Source organism: Rhinolophus hipposideros (assembly GCF_964194185.1).
Source record: "Rhinolophus hipposideros genome assembly, chromosome: 19".
NCBI lineage: Eukaryota > Metazoa > Chordata > Mammalia > Chiroptera > Rhinolophidae > Rhinolophus > Rhinolophus hipposideros.
Genome location: NC_138065.1, coordinates 45,007,323 through 45,024,775, shown reverse-complemented (window position 1 = coordinate 45,024,775; position 17,453 = coordinate 45,007,323). Strand labels below are relative to the sequence as shown.

General features: G+C 37.6%; 1 protein-coding gene across 13 annotated transcripts in view; it reads left to right on the top strand.

The window, feature by feature from the left end:
- Positions 1 to 17,453, top strand: part of RASAL2 (RAS protein activator like 2) — a 271,042-nt gene that overhangs the window by 209,306 nt on the left and 44,283 nt on the right. For all 13 annotated transcript variants that reach the window (XM_081027010.1, XM_081027005.1, XM_081027011.1 and 10 more), the window contains one exon: positions 5,671 to 5,780. In XM_081027010.1, the coding sequence (XP_080883136.1) occupies positions 5,671 to 5,780 (110 nt within the window). The remainder of the gene's footprint in view (positions 1 to 5,670; positions 5,781 to 17,453) is intronic.

Below are 17,453 nucleotides of genomic sequence, written 5' to 3'. Positions count from 1 at the left end.
GTTTTTTGTTTTCTCCCCTCATGTTTTTGAATTGTCATACTGCATTTCCTACCTCTTTGTGGTATATAATTCTATAATATATGTGTAGAAGATAAGTACAGCACACATCATATTATAATGCGTAGAGTATATGAAGAGGAATTAGGATGTGGACAGTTAGTATAGTGTAGTGGTTATGAAACAAGGGTTCCAGAGTCAGGCTGCCAGGGCTTGAAATTCTGCTCCGCCACTTAGCAGCTGTGTGACGTGGGCAAAGTCAGAGGCCGTCTGTGATCTTCTGGTGATAAAGAAAGTGCTGTTCATATATTGCATGTTCTTGCTCCAAACCATAGTCAATCAGTACACATTTCTATTTTCATAGCTAAAAGTATTTTTCTCCCAAAAGTAAATGCTTATTTGTGACTGCTTTGAACGGGCTTGTCTTTCCTTGCTGATTTCCTTAGAAATCAAAGTAAAAGGTGAGGTCCTTGCAGTGGCCCACAGGAAGGGTCTGCACCCCCCCCCCCGCCCCACTGCTGGGACCAACACCATTTGCTTCTTCTCTCTGACCTCATGTCCCACAAGCCTTCCCACTGCCTTCTCCACTCCAGTCACATGGGCTTCTTGGCTCTGTCTGAACATACTGGGCCTGCTTCTGCCTTAAAGCCTTTGCCCAGCCTACTCCTTCCTGTTGCCTGGAATGCATTTCCCTTCTGATATCTGCAGGCAGATTCACCTCCTTCAAGCCTCTACTCAGTATCATCTTTCTCCATAAGGCCTACCATGACTGCTTTATGTTCCCAACTTTAGGCTCTGTTGTTCTCTAGTGCTTGTCTTTTACTAATTTACTGTGTTCTCTGTGTATTGTCCACTAGTTCCACTAGTATATAAGCATGTCTCAAGTGCCTTGAGTACCTGGCAAATAATAGGTGTTCAGTAAATATATGAATGAATGAAACTTTAAGTACTAGCACTATACTGGGTTGAAATCCTAACTCCTCATTAAGAGCATTACCTAAAGCAAGTTGCTGAATACTTGCATTGTGGAGTCGTCACATTGATTAAATGGTATTATATATTGGAAAGCACCTGGCCAGTGCTTTCTACCCAGGAAGCCTTCAGTATATTCGTTCAGTCAACAAGTGTTTATGGAATGCTTCCGATGTGCCAAGTATCACGGTAGGCACTGGCATACATCACTGAACAAAACAAAAAGCCCCAAATTCCTGCTACTACGGAACTTATTTTAAGTTTCCTTCCCTTCCTTTGTTGTAGTAGTTTCTGTGAGGAAAAATCATGATTCCACTTAGCTTATTTAGTAGTCTCTCACCCTAGTTTCATTTTCTTTTTTTTTTTTCCTAGTTTCATTTTCAATGAATGTTTGCAGGCACCCCTGTTCCATTATTTTATTTTATTTTATTATTTTATTTTTTTTATTTTATTTTTTTTTTTTTTATTTTTTCTTTAAGTTTTTTTTTATTTTGATTTTAATTAAAGTTTATTGGGGTGACAATTGTTAGTAAAGTTACATAAGGAATTGCTGAGAAGGGGGCAGTGGGCACGCGGGCATGCCCTGTACTCTGACGTTTCCCAGAGGGAGTAATGTTGCTGGGAGGCTCAGCACATGGTTGGTCTGGGACAAAGGCGTAGAAACCAAGCCTCGCTTGGAGACAGTGAATTTTTAGTGGCATCAGTCTGTTCAGCTATGTGGTCTTCCTGAACAACTTGATCCTGGGACCAGAATTTAAACATTGATCCAGTTTCGATAGCGGATAGCTGCTCATTGGGAGAATGGAGGTTGTTGGTGATTGAGTAGCTTCAGACGACTGGCCATAAAATCCAGGTTGGACAGAGAAGAAAACAGGGACAGGGAGAAAATGGGGAGGTCAGGAGACCAGAGGTTTCTGCGAGGTTGAAGAGCATCTGTATTGGGAGAAAGAGGTACATGACCAGGAAGAAGTCAGAAAGAAGAATGTTACTGTTTACGAAGTCTGAGGTGGAGGTTCTCTGAATGATAAGATCTAGGGTGTGGCTGGGAGTGGATAGCTGGAGAAGAGGATAAGGATTATTGGAATCAATGAATTGTGAAGCTGGGATATTAGCTGGATCTCTATCTGGTTATTTACTAGTATGGTGTTAAGAGTTAAGAGAGAGAAATATTGCAAGCTAGGGGTTAAAATTTTTAATGAATAAAGGAAAGTAAAAGAGAGACTACTGCATGATAACAGCAAAGAATGATAAAGGATGGTAAAGCAAGATGTGAACCTCAAAGGATATGCTTTGCTCCATACCATTATTTTAGGGAATAATGGTTTGGATGCTGTCATGGTAAGCTTGGAAAATCCCAGAGCCTCCTCCTGAGGGCCACCGAATATTGGGAGTCAGGGAAGAATGGAAACCTTCTGTCAAACACGGCTGTAAGCTAAACAGTATTCTCAAGTGAAAACCACGTTTCAGTCATATCAAGAAGACCAAAACAGAATTTTGTGTTCTTCTATCTCCGTGAAATAACACTGACCACTCTGGGTGGTCTTAAACTTTCCCTTATCTGTATTCCAAAAACAACTATAATTTCATGTGACTAGTTATATTTATTGAGCACTGGCTAAGGTTTAGACACTCTGGTAGATATTGAGATACAGCAGTATACCTTCCCTTGAAAGTCTAAGGCCCAATCTGAGCGACAATAATACATTAATAGATGGTAAAAGAACCTTTGCAATCTTGGTTTTTGCTGCTCCTAATCATATACCATCCAGACCAAATCTACTTAATATATACCCTGTGTGTTCTTACCTCTGTGCCATTTCTCATGCTGTACTTTATACGACACCCTTGGAACTCGCCACCCCCAGACCCAAATCCTGTCTGCCCTGTTGGATCTAGTATATTCCACTTCTTCTATACAACTTCCCCTTATTTCTCCAGATGATGTAACCTCTTCTTTCTCTGAATTCCTGAAATCATTTCCTATGCACCTCTCTAAAATAATACCATGTTTCATCAATTCTAAGATGCACAGTTTTCACTTTTTAACATCCCTGTAGATTACTCTTTTCAGATACATTATGTTATCAACGTTCTTAAAAGAATACGGGATGATGATATATGGGAAATATGAACAATTCTGAGTCCAAAAGTAGTTCAGAAGAATGAAGAAGCGTTGGGAATACCATAACCCATTTATTTTACAAATAATCTCTTCATGCATACACATGTGATATTTGACAAAACCTGCCTGAATAAGTTTTTTTAAAAAAACTACTCCTTTAATACAAAATAAAAAGTCTAAGTGATAAAGCATTGTGTTAGTTTAATTGGCAGCCTTTTCCTCAGTGGACGTAAAATAATGGTATGACTTACAATCAGTAGTGTGCTATATTCAAAGAAATAGGATTGTTAACTTTTATTTTGTGATTAAATATGCCAGGCATTAAGAACATGTGTCATATATATTTATGTTAGTTTTAAATCTCATATTAAACTACAAGTTCCTTAAAGGTGGAGTTTGTGTGTGTTTTGATTCCCTTACAATACCTGGTACAGTACTTTATAACAAATAGCCATAAAATAAGTATTGATGAAATCAATGGGTTAAATGCCACAAAAAGCAGACTTGAAGTCCTATATGAGTGAACATCTGCTGGTGCATTCTCAGTCAAATGCTTGACTGTATTTTTGTTAGAAGTGTATTTATATATGGTGTTTGGTCAGGTCCTAGGGCTGGGTCTCAACTAGGGCAGTGGTTTTTGAACCAACTGTAAATGCTCCTAATAGAATTCTATAAACTTAGGTCTGGTTTGCTGACGACATTTCTGAGCAAATGTGACTCATCTTGATTGAATCATATAAAGTAGTAAATAAAGTCTTTGCCTTGGAGAACAAACGGCAGTGACTTTCCTTAATGACATTAAGATTGTACAGGAGACCAGACAAATGCCTGTCTCTGTGAAATACAGTAGTTTAAAAAATAGCCTTATATTCATTCTCCCCTCCAATAAATCTCTATACACCTATAAAAAAAAATAGACCAGCCTAAGGAATTATGTCTGTGTAGCATTTTCTAGTTTTTACCCTTATTCTTTGGGCTACAAGAACAAGAAGAAATAACATAAGCATTTTTCTTTAAGCAGCAATATAGTTCTATTTCTGATTTAAATAAGTTTGTTTCCATTTTTTCCTAATGAAAGGAGCAATGCCTGTGTATTTACAAAACACTCGGCATAAAAAAGCACTGCAGTAGTCCACTCCACTGTTCACCAAATATTTCCAGTTCTCGTCTGGATACTCTCTTCTGGATTCATGATATGACTGTACATCTTTTACATTAAAATTAAATGTGGTCCTATGACATTTTTTGTCTAATGAAATGCAACCAGATGGGACATGAAGCTTTACGAGCTGGTACATAATTTGTCACATTTCCTTTATTCTGCTGCAGCAACTACAGACTCACCTAGACGGAACTTCTCTTAGTCAAAGTCTATGACTGCGGACAGCATACAGCCAGGCCCCCGTCTCCCTTAGTCGACCTCCTTATAGGCGTACAGCAGGCTTTATGCCACTAAGACTGTGAGGCTATTAGATAAGCATAACCTGGCTTATCCTGATTAATGCAGTCTTCACCCCAAAACAGTGGGCTTTGATGCTAACTAAAAGAATATGAAAGACTCGACGTGCTGATGTTGCCCAGTATTTCCTTCTCTTCCTTATAGAAGTGTTTACTGGACACAGCTTCTTATAAGATAATGATCATCTCAAGATGACTGGAGTTGTTTTCCACGCGCCAAAATAGTTTTTAAATTCCCACATTTGCTAAGGCATTTCACAGTGTTTCTATAAGATGTCCTTCCCTCTGCCAACAATAGAATTACTTCTTGAAAGCAGTGGTTCAAGAAATTCATTCATTCTTGCATTTATTCTTTCATTCAACAAACTTTTATTGAAAGCCCATTATTTGCCAGGTGCTAAGAGGAGGCAGATGTTCGAGGAATTCTAGATGGTTTGGTGGCAAGTGGCGGGAGGAGACAAGCAGGGGCCAAAAACCATAAAGGACTTCGTTCTTCTGAAGCTTCAATGGTTTCATAAATGATACCTGTTTTATTTTTAAATAGTTTCTATTTAAACTTAACTTTGCAAATATCATATCCAAGTTGATATAGACCAAATGTTAATCCTTTCGAGACCACCAGCACATTCCTTTGTACTAATTATTCAGCTTTTTTGTTGATTCGTCCAATGCACCAGTACCTCTCACCTCAAGGCCTTTGTACATGGTGTTCTCTTTTCCTTAACTGAGTTCAGGAAATCTCTGGATGCTATTTCTGTTGAAGTTGCTGATACCATCTTCACAGAAAGGAGTATATTTTTCTATATTACATTGTTTTTAAAATCTATTATTACAGTTAGAAATTTCTCTACCATACCTAGCATAGAAACTATTTAAGAAAAGAAATCAAGTGCTATCTAAAAGTTTATCCCAATTTTCACAGAAGAAGAAAAATTTTTCATCACTTTACCGGGTGGTTTCAAGCAACTATTATTTACAAATTAAAAAATTAAAAGCTGGAGCCTGTTTCTGATCTGTGTTATAAAAATCTGAATACCATTGGCAAAATTAGTGCAGAAGGGTAAGGAGATAGCAAGGTTCCCTTTTGGTTCTCTCTCCCACTTTCTGCCTTTTCATTCTAGGGGTTCTTCAGCAAGCGCCTGAAAGGCTCCATCAAGAGGACCAAAAGCCAGTCAAAGCTTGACAGAAACACGAGCTTTCGGCTGCCATCCCTTCGCAATACAGATGACAGGTAGGAAGTTAAATTTCTTAAAACAGACAAAGTAGTTTTACAGGGGGTTTCAATAAGGCATTGATCTTCTCCAACTTTGCATCAATGACAGTTGGACTGATCCAATACAAAATTGACATTTTTGTCTTGCTCATATTGAGGCAATGTTCAAAATGTTGGCTCAAATACCCAGCCAGTTTAAGAATCTTATAATATCAGAGAGTGTGTGCATATCTAAGAACTAATTTAAGAATCAGTTGTGCTTTTTCTATAGAACCAAGTTCTGGCGGTCAGAGGTGCGTCTTTCTTTTGTAGAATGACTGTGGGATGATGATGATAGCTAACATTTTTTGAGACTGTACTAGGTGCTTCAGACACATTATCTTGTTTAATCTTTATACTAACCTTATAAGTATTGTTACCACCATTTTATAGGTGAAGAATCTGAGGCACAGAGAGGTTGAGTAAAGTTGCCTAAGGTCACACAGCTTAATAAATAGCAAAAAATGGTATTTGAACTCAGGCGATTGGGCTCCAGAGTCCATGCTCTTTGCTGCTACATTGTTCTTTGTGTACTGCATGTGGAATCAGTCATTGGTTTGCAGTGCCATCTGGAAGACACATATGAAAAGGAAGCCTGGGTTTCAATAATTAGGACTACCACCTTAAGTAAACCACAAATGCAAAGCTTGCTGAGATAACAACCTTCTAAAATCGTTGAAGGTGTGCTAGGACGGACACATTGTTAATACTTCATGTGTCCATAATTAGTAAATACAATTTAGGAAATGAATAGTACTTTTTGTATCTTGACACATTACCACCATCACCACTATTTACTGAGTCCTTATTATGTACCAAGTATTTTTACTTTTTTCATAATTTTTTTATTTTTCAATTACAGTTGATGTACTGTGCCAAGCATTTTTAATGTAGTTTCTCATGTAATGCAACCCTAGATACTACTATTACTATCTGCATTTTACAGACGAGGAAACTAAGGCAAAAGAGATTGCCCAAGGTCACACAGCTAGTAAGTAGTAGAGCTTGGATTTGAACTCATGTTTGCCTCTCATATTTGATACTCCTATTTATACTTGGGGTTTTTTTTTCTTTCAGCAAGTCCGTTACTTTCAGTTGCCTAAATGCTAAACACGTAAATATAGATTATAATCTCTGTAATGGCAAATTATAGATTTGCCAGGAAGAATTACTCTCCTTATTTTGTAGATGAAGTACCTTGTCCTCCATACTGAGTTGATAAGAAACTCCTGCTTTATCAGTTCTTCTTATCCCTAAAACATATGAGAGGTGCTCTGTGAAATTCGCAAATCTATCCAATTTGCAGTGTAATTGTGTTGTTCATTATCTCTTTTATACCTCTTTGTTTTAAGGTCATCATAAAAAAAATGATCTTTTTTCTTCTGGTATCTTTTCCTGAGATTCCTGTTATTCTGCAACTTTTCATCATTGTTAAGAATTCAAAGCATTTTCTAAATAAATTTCAATAAAATGGAATGACACTTTTTTTTTTCAGAATATTGGTGTTTAAGAACAAGGATGCATGTTGTGCAGGAACTAAAACACTCCCAATTCAGTAGCCAGATTGTTCCAATCTGCAGCATCATGTGTAACCGTGGGAGACAAGGAGATAGTTTTTACAGGTGTACTTTATATTTTAAGCTTGCATTAAATGTGACTCTCTTACTTTCCAAGTACTCTCTCTCCTCTTCCATTTTGCTTCAGGTAGCATAAAGGAATTCTCAGATTCAATTACCAAGAGATTATATGTTCTTAGTCTCTTACATTGCTATTATATAGTTAGCACATTTTCAGCCTTCTCCAAGGACCAACATTCATTATATGTACCTTCCATGCTGTTCTGCTTCAATCAATAGCAGTATTTTTCTGTCTTGAATACAGCATAATAAAAAGGCGCTAGTAAATCCCAGATATTAGACAACCCTTTTTTATTTTTAGAATCCGTCTGAATCATAGAGGTTTCCTATACAAAAAATTTTCAAAAACTTTATTCTTCTTGTATAGGGATGTGCTCACTAGAGTTTGAGATGTATTACAATTTTTTTAAAAAATAGGCTGTTTTGCCTTCAGATGATCTGAAGACACAGACAACTAGAATTAAGGTACAAGATACTAATCAACTCAGTTTTTTGAATTGGTACCCTTATAGGTGTGACCAAAGATTTTAAAGATCCCTGGTTTTCTTGGGTCATATACATCAAGTCCTCAGGTCAGGCCATTTCCTCCAAAATGGTAGATAGTGTCTAAATCTAAGTAGCCAAAACATTTCTATTCTTATAGAAAATCTATGGAAACACTAGTAAGCAGCCCTTTTTTCAGTTTTTAAATTGTACAATAAAATATGCATATGTCTTTGTTTTTGTTTTGTTTTTAAGTTTCAGTACATAAGTACAGCGTAAAAAACTCAAGTCCCTCTTCACCTTTCCTATCTTCCCATATAAATAACTTTAATAACAATTCGTAGATTTTCAAACCTCTTTAAAATTCCATACATAAATGCACACATATGTATGTTTTGCTTGTTTTCATATAAGTGGGATCATATACATACTACTTTGTGACTTGCTTTTTAGTATAAATATTTTGGACACCTAAACTATATCACTCTTTAACAGCTGCCACCTTAGTATGCTACAGCTATTTGTAACATACAAACTTCACCTCTCTGTTGATTAATATTTAAATTGTTTCCCCCTTTTTGGCACAAAATAGAGATATAATGAGCATTGTTGAGAACCTTTTTGTCCGTATGTGATTGGATCACATTTCTGAAGTAGACCTACTAGCTATGAAGTATGTACTTATCAAAATGTCCTTCATAAAAGCTGTATTAATTTCCATTTCTGCCAACAAATTAAGATTACTTTTATTTTTTGAACAACCACTTACATTTTATCAATATGATGGATGAATAATAATAACAAACACTTATACAGTGTATATACTATGTGCTAGACACTGTTCTAAGCATTTTACGTGAACTAACTCATTTAATCATCTCAACAACCCTATAGGATATTTGCTCTTATGACCTCATTTTGAATATGAGAAAACAAACAGAGAAATTAGTAAAAATTGAGCAATGTCACACAGCTTAGAAAATAGCAGAACTATGGTTCAAATCCAAGAAGTCTAGCTCTGGAGCTTAAATTCTTAGCCTTTATGCTATATTGCCTCTCGGGGGGGAAAAATGGCAGGGGGAAAGGGGATTCTTTTCGTTTTAATTTGTAGTTCTCTAATGTCCAGTAAGCTTAACCTTTTTCTCACGTTTTCTTCTTCTATGACTTGCCTATTCAATCTTTTGCCCCTTTGTCTATTAAGCTGTTTGTCCTTTTTCTTATGATTTGGAGGAATGCCTTATGATTGCAATAAGACCTCACTTAAGCGTGTTGATAGGTTCTGCAACTTTAAGCAAAACAATGTATAGCAAAACAGATTTTACCACAGACTAGTTGATATAAACAAGAATTTAAGTTCCTATAGCATCTCGTGGACGTCACGACACGATGTTGAGCAAAACGACGTTACTCAAGGACCTGCTGTATTAGGGACTGGGAGTACTCGTGTGTGGCTAATATTTTCTCCCAACCTCTTTCTTGTATTTTAAAATCATGTCCCTAAGTTGTATAAAAGTTTCAGAATTTCATTTGGTCCAACATGTCATTTCTTTTTCCGTGTGGCTTACCTGGCCAACCTTGATCAGAACACTGAACTCAGGAAGCCAGGGATCTGTTTCTCATTAAATTTCTCATCATGATGCCATGCAAATCACTTTATCTCTCCCTTTATCAAGAGAAGGAAATATTCTATCCTGAGGTATCAGAGGATAATGACCTAGTGATCATATTTTGACTTCTTCAAGGTTTATGATAACCACGAACCTTATCTGCGTGCATAACATTTTAAAAATATAAATTATTCTCATAAAATCTGAGTTCCTTCTTCAAGGTAGTGAAGAAACAGTTTTAAATGAGTTAGTTTCACCTAAACAAAGTTTACTACGTATGATTGGAAAGCTTTTCTGTGTGGATTACCAGAGGATGTTTTAACACACAGGCTTGACTGATTAAAAGCACTCTAATGGCTCCAGGTTTGTCTAACGAGTGGTCTGCAAGTCATTCTGCTCGAAGGTACTGATGGAATTTGGTACCAGTGTTGGTTTGGGGGTCGATTTATGAGGATTCTTAAACTCAGAATTTCCTTTGTGGAGTTGTGGGACATAGGAATAACAAGTGAAGTTTTGCCAAGTAATTAATATTTCTAAAAAATTAATTTGTTGATTTATAATAACATATTTAATGTGTGACAGTTGTGTCCAGATCTGAAAGTCAGGTGCTACAAGGGAATATAAAGAACTAATGACAACATAGCCCCAAACCTCAAGGAGTCCAGTAAAAGAAATGTCCAGAAGGAAATGGTATCGGTGAGGTGAGATTACTTCCTATTGGGTGGATCAGGAAAGAACATAGAGGGCAATGGCCTGTGAGTTGAACCTTAAAGAACAGGCATAACTTGAACTTAGAAATAGACACAGGGAGAGAGCTTTCCTCAGAATGGAAATAATGAAAAGCAAAAAGTAGGAAATTACAGACTTTGAAGAGAAGTACTAACTATAGTTCATGGTATGCAAAGGATGAAGTAGGAAGTAAGATTAGAAAGGTTAAAGTTCCCAGTTTTTAAGTTGATAGGTAAAAACTTTTCTGCTTTTTGTCTTAAAAGTTTCTCAATATAAGAGACAAAAATATGAACTCCATCTTTGATGAAACTAGGAGAAATCTGAATGATAGATTACTTAAAAATAGAGGAAGATCAGATGTAGTTTCCTGCAAGAGGAAATGCTGAAAAGTCTATCATTTAGGATTCACAACAGCTGCTAATTAACACATACTCAAAATAGTGATGGCTAAAACAAGGTAAAATTAATTTTTCCTCATATAAAAGACGTCTGAAGGTGGGCGGTCCGGGGCTAAGAGGCCAGGGCTCTTTGTGGGCTTTTTCCTCCACTATCCTTACGATCATCAAGGATCTCTTTACGAACACAGGATAGCTTCCGGCTCCAGCCATAGCATCTAGGTTTTAGGCTTCAGAAAACAGGGACCCATAAAAGGCACCTGTGTTCCAGCTATCTCCCTTTAAAGCGATTTCCCTCTAACCCCATCCAGTGACTTCTGTTTATGTCTCATCGTCATCTTTATTTGCAAGAGGAGCTTGGAAATGTTATACCTGGGTACATTTTTGCCCCCAATAGAAGAATCTGTTGTTGGGAAGAAGGAAAGGTTGGACATTACAGAGACAGCTAGGAGTCTGACATAAGAAGGAGGTGGATCTCCCCATCCTCCCCCAGGACTCAGGAAAGGCTCAGCTTCCACCCAGCTCTAGAAGACTAGCAGCCAGGCTCACATTTATCACATAGCAAATGTGAGAGACTGAACCAGCGCAGATAAAAAGGCCTACAGATACTGACAGTTTTGTTCCCCCAGTACCATCCCAGCTGGTAATTCCACTCCTAAGTGTGTTCAAGAGAAATGAAAACACATGTCACCACAGACTCTTGTACATGAATGTTCATAGCATCATTATTCATAAAAGCCAAAAAGTAGTGGGGACCCAAATGTCCATCAGCTGATGAATGGGTAAACAAAACATGATACAGTCATACAATGCAATATTTATTCAGCCATACAAAGGAATGAAGTGGCGTGGATAAACCTTGAAAACGTTATGCTAAGTGAATGAAGCCAGTCACAAAAGACGCTATATTGTGATTCCATTTATATAAAATGTCCAGAATAGACAAATCTTTAGAGACAGTAGATTAATGGGAGTATGGGATAGAGCTGATAAATGAGCAATGACTGCTAATGGACAGGAGGTTTCTTTTTTGGAGTGATGGAAATGTTTTAAGCTTAGATTGTGGTAATAATTCCACACGTCTGAATATACTGAAAGCTGTACACTTTAAATGGGTAGATTTTATAGTATGTGAATTATATGTCAATAAAGATGTTCTCTTAGGGGGAAAAAAAAAAAAACAGCTGGCCAGGAAGTACTCTGCAATGAAGCTCATTAGTCTGGAAGCTCCATTACAGCACACAAAGCTTCCATTGAGCGTTTTAGTGCTTTACTCTTTTTTTTTTTTTAAAGTGTGTTTTTCCAGGACCCATCAGCTTCAAGTCAAGCAGTTATTTCAATCTAATTGTGGAGAGCGCAGCTCACAATAGCCCACGCGGAGATCGAACCGGCAACCTTGTTGTTAAGAGCACTGCGCTCTAACCAACTGAGCTAACTGGCCGCCCCCGATTCAGTGCTTTACTCTTAAATATAAGCAGATAACCAAGAATCTCCAGATAGTTGAGAAAAGTCTCCAACATGAATGACAGAGACAAAACAAATAATCAGGAGGGAGAAAAAAGAATGCGAAAGAAGCAGAGATAATGGATGGAGCCAAAACCAACTTCAAAGCATAATGAATGTTTTCAAAAGATAAGATTTTGCATCTATGAAACAAAAGCAAGATGTTATAAGAAAAGGAACATTAGTGAAACAAGAGAGAGAGCTTGGAAATTAAAAATATAAAAGCTAAAGTTAAGTCATTCTCCCAGAAAGAGGAACAGAAAGTGAGAAAATAAACCCAGAAGATTCTAGTATAAGAGAACATAGAAAAAATTTGGAGACGAAATTGTCAAAGAAATAATACAAGAAAATTTCTCAAAATAAGAAAACGTAAATGTCCACATTGAAAAGGCCGCTGAATTCCCTGAGCAGTGAATGAAAAAAGACCAAAGCTCCCCCGACACACACACATCAATTCACATAATCATGAAATATCAGAACATCAAGCCTTTAAAAATATCTTAAAAGCTTCTAGAAAGAAAAAGTAGGTTACGTATGAAAGGAGTGGAGGGTTGCATTGAAATTCTCAATGGAAACACTGAAAACCAGAAGTCAATGGAACAATATTTTCAAAATTCTTGGTGGAAATTATTTTCAACCCAATATTCATTCCATAGACAGGACAGTCCTTGAATGTCGTGCTGAGGAGTTTGGAGTTTATTGTATAATCAGCGGGAACCTTTAAACATTTTTGATCAAGGAAATAACCTAATCAGAATTGTGCTATGTATAGATTAATCCAGCAATGGAATTTCAAATGACTTGGTTTGCAGAGACTAAGTTTAAGAGACTGGTTAGCAAAAGCAATTCGTAAGACATAATGAAGGATCTAAAGGAGGGTAGTGGCAGTGGAAATGAAGAGGCAGAGACAAGATAGGAAGAACATTTTAGAGGTAAAATCAATAGGATGTCACAAAGTCATCATTGTTCTAAAGCCATCTAATCAGATAAAAGCCAGTAAAGTGATTTCCTAGGATCAATATTGGCAGCGTTTTCACATTAAAGCTATGTCACGTGGGAGGGTGTTGGGACAGAAGACTCTGATATTTCTGCCTTCCATTCAAATGCACTTTAAAAAGTTTGAAAAACTAGGAAATGCTGAAAAACAGTGGTCCTACTACTTTGTCAGGCATTCCGGAATTCTGAATGCCTGTCAGGTTGCCAACTAACCTTACTCTGGAAGTGCTGCTTCAATTTACCCAAGTCTTGAAGTAAAGACAAGCACATGTAGAATTTTCTCACCCCCTTCAAATGTCCCTCAAATAAAAACCTTCAAAGTAATGTCCTCAGTTCTGAGGCTCACTGACCAAGCTTGGTTCTAAAGTAGTCTGCTTGTTTGTTCTTTGTCAGGAGATACCTGTAGCTAAGTGTGGTGTTCATTTGTGGGGGGATTTTGGAACAATATACTCAACTTCTTGAGTTTCTCCTAGTAATTAGAACTAATTTTTTACTTTTTTATTTGGAATGTATATACTCATAAGTTGTAAAAATAGTACATAGAGTCTTGCAAACCCTTTCCCCAGCTTTCCTCAGCAGTGATATCTTATAACTGTAGTATAATACCAAAACCAGATAATCGATATTAGTACAATGTTATTAACTAGACTACAGACATTTTGCAGGTTTCACCAATTTTTATATGCACTCATTTGTGTATCTTTATAGTTCTGTGCAATTTAATCCTGTGTAGAGATGTGTGTAACCACCACCACGGTCAACAGAATTGTTCCATTATCAGAAAGAACTCTCTCCGCTACAGTCACACCTTCCTCCTCCACCCATCCCTGTCTCTTAGCAACCACTAATTTGTTTTACACCTCTATAGTTTTGTTATTTCAAGAATGTTCTATAAATGGAATCAGATAGTATGTAACAATTTACAATTGGATTTTTGTCACCATTTTTGTCACCAAGTAGAACGTTCTTGAAATCCACCAAGTGGCTGCGTCTGTCAATACTCTGTTCCTTGTAACTGCTGCTTAGTAGTAGCCCCTGGTATGGATGTACCAGGGTGTGTCTAACCACTGAAGGACGTCTGGGTTGTTTCCAGTGTTTAGCTGTTAGGAATAAAGCTGTGAGCAGTTGTATACACATGTCTTCCCTTCTCTGGGGTAAATATATAAGAGTGCAATTGCTAGGTCATATGGTATGTACATGTGTAGGTTTATAAGAAACTGTCCACCTGAAATCTATGTAATTTCACTAACAACTGTCACCCCAGTAAATTAAAAAAAAAAAAAAAAAAAGAAACTGTCAAACTATTTTCCAGAGTACCTGTACCATTTTACGTTCCCACCAGCAATGTTTATGGGGGTTCTCTGTGTCCCAGGAGATTTTCATCTATGTTTTCTTCTAGAAGTGTTATGCTTATTAGCTTTTATGCTTAGGTCTGTGATCCATTTATTTAATGTGTGGTTGCTTTAAATAAAAGGTCTTGACTCTGAATTTATTTGTGTTCAGTCCAAGATAGTAGAAACTGCAGACTTGCCCCAGCCAAGCCAGCTACAGGGAGGGAATCTGCCTGCCACTGTGTTCCTTCCATCTCCCTAGAGGTGCAGTGCCTGACATATAATGCACATCAGGTTATTAGTGGATGAATAGATGGGTTCATACATATATTCATTTATTCAACCAAATTAGAAACTAGTTGGAAAGCAATAGTTATGAATTTAGGAATGATTAACAAATAAATGTCATTGAACGTCAGGTTTTTTTTCCTCTTTTATACTTAATTTTCTGGCAGTAATGAGACTAAAAGTCTAACTGAATTTGGAAAAAGAAAAAGAAAAGTTATTTGTCTTTCCACTCATCCATTACCGACCTAGTAAGTATGTTAGTTGAGTTGGTTTTTGAGTATGGTTTGGTTTAGTTCCATGGGGTTTTTTAAATTCACTATACTTGTGTTTATATTAAATTGTTTAATAGGCACTAGTAGAGTTTATTCCATTTGCAATTTAAGGACACACAAAAAGAGTGTATTACAATATGGTCCAGTTTCTGTAAAGAGATTGTTCCCTAGTGTCTTGTCATTGGAGGCTAGTTGAATTTTCTGCCTTCCAGAACATGCTTTAAAATTTATAATCTTGTCTTCCTTCTGTGTCCATCTTCATTGTATGTGTACGTATATATGTACCAAAATAGGCTGAATGTCATTTTTGTCTGTGATGATAAATTTCCTTTCCAAGAGTTTGTTCATTTTAAGTGACAACTCAGGCTAACAAGTATTCTTTTTTTACCATTAGCAGCTGGTCTCATTAGACCATCCTGTCTAGAGACTGAGAACAGGGAGAAGGAAGATTAGCAGTATATGTTATGTTTCCATAAATAGCTTTTTGTGTGTGAGTGGTTGTCTTTTTTTTTTTTTTAAGCTAACATAAAAATCAGTGAGTAATATAAGCCCTAGGGACTGGCTTTAACTGCCGCAGATAAACCAGTGGAGCCAGTGCTGTCAGGATCCTCAGTGAGGACATGTTTCTTTTTTTTAGCACACAAGTAGGACTCTGGCAAATGAGCTTTAATTTCTCTCTCTCTCTCTCTCTCTCCCCCTCTTTCCCTCGCTCCCTTCCTTCCCTTTTTAATTCAGGAAGGGAAACCTTTAAAATGATAGTACCAGAAAGGATCTGCTCTTTCAAACAAAAAATGTCAGTTGGCTACCAGCTTAAAAAACAGTTGAAATCAAGGAACAAGTAGCACTACATTTTTCCCAAAGTGAGATCTCAGATGCCCTTTTTAACAAACTGATTAGACCCTAAGCAAACTTGCTGGTAGAGATGAGAATACCAAATTTTGTTAATCACTACCTGGGAAGTTTCTGATGAGGCGCAGTGCCCTGGGAATACATACTGGTGGACACAGGCGTATACTTATGGCTGCACCCAGCATAGGGCTGAGCTGCCCCTTCAACACTTCAGTGCAGCTGGCTGGGTCAACCCGGCTGAGCCAAGCAGACATTCACCGGCACCGGAATACAGGATTTTGTGTGGCAATAAGCATTTTTAATTAAAAGTTTCCCAAGTTTGGAACTGGATCTGTCAACGTGTGGCAAGACATTCGAGCACCATTTGTGCTTTGGGGGAAACAGGGCTTTTTAAAAAATTGGCTGGTGAAGCTGAGTACCATCCAGCTGTGTTTGACTTCACACTGCACTGATCAGAGTTCTTTGACTCCTTTTCATTGGCACGTCCAGTGGTGTGTGCATTGTCTTCTCACCTCCCCACCCCTCACTTTTGTCTTTTAAGACTCATTTCAGATGAGGATGTGGGTTAAAGCAACATAATACTCATTCACTGTAGCAAGTAATAGAAAGCCTCTCCTGCCTTGTAGTTGGTTTATCTCTTAAATAGGTCAGGAGCAGCAGGTAATCTTCATCAGCAAAGCAGTTCGATTTGTAACCCTTACTGGTCACATTGGTAGAAGTCTTGGAGTTCACACAGAAATCAAGGTTGGCTGCTGACCTTAAAAATGGCAAGAATATGGTGCTCCTTAATTAGAAGTGAAATGGCTTCCGGGAAGCAGTTTCCCAGATAAATGGAGGAATAGTCATATTGGAGCCCTGAATTATCCTTACAAGGTGTTTGGGATTGTGGGGTCGGAGTGCGGGAGTCGGGAAGAGAACCCTGACCTCACAAGGTCCACTTTTGAGGCTAGGTTCCTTGATGAAGGCTATTGTTGGACTGGACTGGGAAACGTTGTTTTAAACTTGTGTTATTTTCTCGATAAATCCACATTCTTCTTTCCATTAGAGAAGTAAACTGCCAACCAGAGCTGTTGAAACTCTCTAGTTAGCAGATCTAAATGAATCCATATGAAGGTACAAACCAGATGGAGGTGGCAAACCAGATTTGCAGGGGACTTGAGATTACTAATGCTACTGTATCAAAATACTTGCACAGATAAAGCCTCCCCCTCAAGGCATTCCCAGGCCACTTGATCTTCCTGCTTACTGTAACCTGCTTCTCTGGGAATTACTTCCGTCTTCTCAGAGACACTTTCTTCCCGTACAAGAAGGGCTTGCTTGTTTATGCAGCAGTAACGTTGAACATATAGTGATTTCCGACTTCACTTCATGAGCGTGTGGGTGTCCGTGTGTATATACATACATGCTGAACCGGAGGAGATTCTGAACTGTGTATGAATGATTGCAGTTTCAAGAACTAGGAGGAACTTTGAATTCTAATTACTGATGGCTTGGTTGTAATATCTGTTGATGGCAGCATTTTGAAGTTAGACCTGAGTGTCGAAATGAAATTTGTTCAGCAT